The sequence below is a fragment of the Saccopteryx leptura genome, chromosome 2 (genome assembly GCF_036850995.1).
Source record: "Saccopteryx leptura isolate mSacLep1 chromosome 2, mSacLep1_pri_phased_curated, whole genome shotgun sequence".
Classification (NCBI taxonomy): Eukaryota; Metazoa; Chordata; class Mammalia; order Chiroptera; family Emballonuridae; genus Saccopteryx; species Saccopteryx leptura.
Window position 1 is genome coordinate 159,537,242 of NC_089504.1, and position 5,719 is coordinate 159,542,960.

Sequence of the window (5,719 nt, forward strand, 5' to 3'; positions counted from 1 at the left end):
AAGGAGGATGGGGAGAAGAGAACTGAAATCAATGTTTGCTTTCTGTGCAGTATTTCTGAAGGTTCTGGAGTCAACTGTATACTGTGGAAATGTGCTACCTTAGAGCAGGCTAGTTTAAATCCTACAAGTTTTCAGGTACTTGATCCTCTGGGGCGGATGGCTGAGCTAACCTGATCTCTTTTGGTTGATGGCTTTGAAAAGGTGAAGCTAGGCAGATTGAGCAGCACGGCCTACTTTTCTTATCAGCTTAATTGCTGAGAAATACAAGGACTGAGGAGGAGAATTTGTATTTTTGTTTTGTTTTTGCTTATTTTCATTCTAAGACATTATATTTTAAATTACAGCATAAGACAGTTGCAGAAATCATTGCACTGGCTAGGGAGCGCCAGTGAAAACCGGGCTCCTGGGTGGTGACTGGACCTAGCAGCACCAATTAACAACAGCGATTGTTCTGGGCTTTGCTTTCCTAGTGACTATCAGCTGTTGACCTCAGGGCACGTCCCCCGCCCCCACCCCAGGACGACTTGAGCCCCGCCCCCGCCGGAGTTACAGAAACGCAGGACCCGCCCCCAGGGTTCAGGTCCCAGGCAGCTAGGTGCCGCCAGCCAGCCTGCCCTCGTTCAGGTCCCGTGCAGTTCAGTGCCGCGCGCCCGGTCCCAGTATGGTGCAGGCCTGGTACATGGACGACTCTGCCGAGGACCCCCGCTGGCCTCACCGAGCTGAGCCCAGCCATCCGGTCAGCCTGGAGCAGCTGCGCCGGCTCGGGGTTCTGTACTGGAAGGTATGCGGGGATGTGGGGCAGCCCAGGGCTCGCGGACGGGCGGGTGACCTATCGGTTTAGGTTCCTCCTGATTCCCCGGCTCGGTGTACACACCAGGATTCGCTGAGTGCAGCTCCGCGGCCAGGACAGGGCCGGGGCGTGCTGCGCATGCTCAGCGCAGATCCAGGCGGTCTGCCATTGGGCGCTGTGCATGCTGAGCAGTTTTGTCGGGCAGTCTGTGGCTAGGGCTCACTGAGCATGCCCTGTAACATCGCTTGTGGTTGACCGTGGGCACTGCGCATGCTCAGTAGCGGAGTGGGTGGCCGGCGGTGTGTTTGCAATGCGTGTACTCAAGAGCTTAGCTGGGAGGTCTTGGGCCGGGCTGCTGCACATGCTCAGCAGCAGTTGGAGGGTCTTCGGAGAGACCCCTACTCCGCCCTTTGACTGCCCCAGCCTTAGGCTGCACTCTTGCGGGACCGGGCGCTCAGGCTCAGCGTGGGGAGGCATGGTCCCAGGGCCACCCGCTACCATCCTGGTTCTGGGCGCAGGGCTGGGCGGGGCCAGGATGGAGTTGTAACTTTGTGTATGTGTGCGCGAGTTAAGTTTTACACGGCGCTTACCTTCTCCTGGTCTAAGACAACACTTCAGAGCAGTGAGAGGATTCGTGTCAAAGCTAATCATCGTTTTACAGCATGGTTAGTGCAGCCACAGTGCCAGGATCAGCAGGGCTCCTGAGCGCACGCTGTCGCTTTGGGCGTTTAGGGGAAATGAGACGTGCCGGAGGGTGATAGCCCATGACGGGTCAGCCCGGCCCCTGCCTCCCCATGCTCTGCGTGCCCAGTCCACAGGACCTTGAAATGAAACGGCATTCGGGAGCGCCCTGTGTTTTCTGTAGTGGGGGAAGGGGGCGTTTCCGTGCGTTTACTCTCAGTGGCCCAGCGAATGACGGAAGCCCTCGCATGAGCAGTTTGAAGTTAGATTGTTGTAATGCGGGAAGTAGTGTTGTCTGTCAATAAGGCAGATCTGCTAACTTTGGAGTCATTTTTGTAGACATGAACGTATGGCTGGCTAGTACTTTGAGAGTTTGCTGTTCAGTCCTCGTGATGCAGTGTACATTGTATTGAAGTGTAAGGCCAAGCATGCTAAATTCCCTGCCACTAGTTTTAATTAGGAGGTCAGACTAATTCTGGCTGGCTCCCTACGGAACTGCTTCATGAAGAAGATGACATTAAAATCAGACATAAAAGAGCAGGCAAGAGGTGGTAAATAAACAAGGTAGAAAAGCAGTCTAGGTGTAGGAAGCAGAAGCAAGGGTGTGGGGAGGTGAACCATTAATTTTTAAAGAGTAGCAAATATACTCACAAAAATTAGGAGATATTTCAAAATGAATATGAAGTGATAAAAAAGCATTTGATTTCTTTTTTCTTAAACAAGAACATCAGAAAAGCAAACGACAAGTCAAAGAAAGTTGTTTCATTATATAAATGCGATGCAAAACCAACTTTTATTTCATTGGTGAAAATGCCCTATACAAAAGGCTCAAAGTGCTGGAGTATCTGCATGTTCCCTGATCCCCTAATGTTTGTGAGCAGTGTACTCTTATTTGATTCACAATGTAGAGTAAAATTTTTTTTAATTTATTGATTTTAGAGAGAGAGAGAAAAACATTGATTTGTTGTTCCACTCATCCATGCATTCAGTGGTTGATTCCCATGTGTGCCCCCACCAGGGATTAAACCTGCAACCTTGGCTTTTCAGGATGTTACTCTAGCCAACTGAACTACCTGGCCAGGGCACAATGTAGATTTTTTTTAAAGGGACCAGGAACAGAGAAGAAAAGACAGCTGGGGCCAGATGACAGAAGGCCCTGACCCAGTCTCATGAAATTGGGCTTTGTCTGTAGGCTCCGAGGGCATCAGACGTTTTGACCCAAGGAAACAGACTGACCAGAGACACGGTAGCTAAGTTGGACTGTGGTGTGGATGGCTGTCAGAGGACCCCTACAGGGGAAGGAAGGTGTATCCGTGGACAGAGCACTCCACCTCAGCTCATGGCAGTGGGACACGAGGTGTGAAGAGGAAACCCAGGAAGAACTTGGGGAGGAGGGAGGCAGGAATTAAACACAACTGCATTATTTTTAGCTGTTAGGGAGAATAGGAAACCATTCACAGAAGAGGGAAAGGAAAGTTTATTAGAATTGACGAAGGCTTAGATTATAAATCTGGAGATAAGTATCTTGAAGGTCCAGAAAGAGAATGATTCTGTGTCTCCTTGTGTTCATGTGACCTTCTTTTTGTTGTTCATACTCTTTTAGTTGGATGCTGACAAGTATGAGAATGATCCAGAATTAGAAAAGATCCGAAAACAGAGAAACTACTCCTGGATGGACATTATAACCATCTGCAGAGATAAACTGCCTAATTATGAAGAGAAGGTAAGGAACTATGGATTATTTGAACAGGAGATCATTATAGTCACTCCTAAGATACAAATGTTTTTCTTTTTTCTTTTAATGCCTGCATTTGGGTTTATATCAGAGTAATGCATATTTGAGTATTTTTATAAGATATTAGGGAGAAAGATACACAAAAGTAGAATTGAAGAAATTGAAATTATTTATTGAAATGATGACTTCCTTCCTCAGATTTTCATGTGGTTTCTGACCTTCCAGTTTGATCAGCATGACTGTGTGTGTGAGATCATGTGATCATGCTGTGTCTACGTGTGCTCTGTGTGACTGATCATATGACTGTGTGCAGGTGATCATGTAACTGTGACCATGTGACTGCATGGGATTAGTATGACTGTGTGATCATGTGACTACGTATGTATGTGATCTGTGTACCTGCCATGTGCGGTGGATAATGAGCAGGAGCCAGGATATCTCTTGGAGTCCTGGCTCTACACATCCAAGCTGTGTGATATTGGCCCAGCAACCTAGCCTCTCTGTGCCATATTTCCTCATCAGTCAAATAGGATAACAGATAACACCCAAATGAGTTATTATGTGTGAACTATCTAGAACTTAGTCTGGCACATGAGAAGTGCTATGTAAGTGTTGTTTTACTGTTAGTTGGTTGATAGGTTTTATAAAATATTCTAGCTCCCACCCCTTTATACTTATTATATTACTTCTTATTTTTATGGGCAGACTTTCCACCCACCTCAGTTCTGGTCTTTGATTTGGACCTGTGCCAGCATGCAGGCTTGATCTGCAGTAGGCTCACAGAGTGTCCCTTGTGCTCTAGATTAAAATGTTTTATGAGGAGCACTTACACCTGGATGAGGAAATCCGCTATATCTTGGATGGCAGTGGGTATTTCGACGTGAGGGATGAAGAAGACAGGTGGGTCCGGATCGCCATGGAGAAAGGAGACATGATCACCCTCCCTGCGGGGATCTATCACCGCTTCACATTGGACGAGCAGGTGGGGACTTTGTGACTTTAAGGCCACTCTGCACAGATGCCTGGAGGTGACTAGTATGTTACAACATGAGAATTAAGACCAGCAGGGAAAGTTACTATGAAAGCTGGTTTAATACAGTATTGGGTGTGCTTGTATGTTTTCCAGAACTACGTGAAGGCCATGCGGCTCTTTGTGGGAGAACCAGTGTGGACGCCATACAACCGGCCAGCTGACCACTTTGAGGCTCGCAGACAGTATGTGGCATTCTTGGCGCAGACAGCATAGCCATGCCCCCAGGGCCAGCACACCCCTCACATCTGTGACGATCCTGAACATGATCGTGGCAGACACTCTATGTCATGTCCTCCTTGCTTTTATATTGTAGACTTGAGGCTTGGGGAGCTTTCCTGTGAGATTATTTGATCAGAATATGTTTTAGGGAAAGGAGCCATAAAACTTGATTTTTATGTAGAAGCAACTGTGAGAATGTAGTCAGTCACATTCCTTTTCTCTCATCCAGTAGCTAGTAGCCCTGTACTGGCATACACATTCCACTTGAACTGGGATGAGTTTCACGTCCCCAGTGTCACTGCCTAGTTGCCCCACCAGGACCTGAGACCTAGGCTTGTAGCAGACTGCAGACATGGCCATGCTGTCTGTGAGCAGGCGTAAGAGCAGAGGATAGCACTGGCCCCATACAACACACTCTTCTCCCTGAATGCTGGTGCGGAGTGAGGGTGAGCTCTCATATCGGAACTCTCACAGTTGCTCATGCCACATTCTTGTTTAAAATGAAGTAACTGCCTTAACTTAATGCTCGTGGCTATAGACAGGTATCTGTGGCTTGTTAAAATCACCCTGTTTAGATTCTTTGTGTGATCGTGTCTGTCTCCTGCATCTGGTCCTCCTGGTGGTCTTTTTGGAACATCCAAGTACCAGGTTGACATCCAATTAATATAGTCTTTGTTTAGTGTGAGATTTCTAGGTTAAACTCCCTGGTATATATCCCGTTACAATCAAGCTTTTGAATTTTAACAATAAAATGGTACATTAATTTTTTTATTCAATAATTCTGAGATGCAGTTATACCTAATTTGTTATAATCATTAAAAAAAAAAAACAACAACAACCAAATCAATTACATGTTTTGAAGAGCAGTATAATGCTGAGGCCAGGCAGGTCCACACTGGACTTGGGCAGATGGTAGAGAAACTGCGGAACTGGAAAGTGTTGGGCCATTCTCGTTTAATGGTGTCTCACAACAGCGGATGAGCAAACAGGTATGGGAACACTGCTTCTCAGGTGAACAGCAAAAACAGCCCTTTCCAGTGGTGGGCAGGCAATCAACAATCTGCCATCTTCAATCCACACTTGAGTGCAAGCACCCATAGCCTTACATAGACTATACACACGTGGTACTGCCACATGCTCATGCACCAGTCACGCAAAGTGCTTGCAGCTGGTAAATCAGCGAGCCTAACACAGCTGCTTCCCCATATTCCACCCCTTTAGGGTTGCTCACTTCACAGTCTCCATGACAGGTATCTTCCAT

At 47.2% G+C, this 5,719-nt stretch overlaps 1 protein-coding gene across 1 annotated transcript; it reads left to right on the forward strand.

The window, feature by feature from the left end:
* Nucleotides 1-555: 555 nt before the first annotated feature.
* Nucleotides 556-5,243, forward strand: LOC136395056 (acireductone dioxygenase). Its single transcript, XM_066369139.1, has 4 exons — nt 556-781; nt 3,075-3,194; nt 4,009-4,188; nt 4,333-5,243. Exons 1-4 carry the CDS (start codon nt 662-664, stop codon nt 4,450-4,452), a joined length of 540 nt encoding a protein of 179 aa, XP_066225236.1. The 5' UTR covers nt 556-661; the 3' UTR covers nt 4,453-5,243.
* Nucleotides 5,244-5,719: the final 476 nt, after the last annotated feature.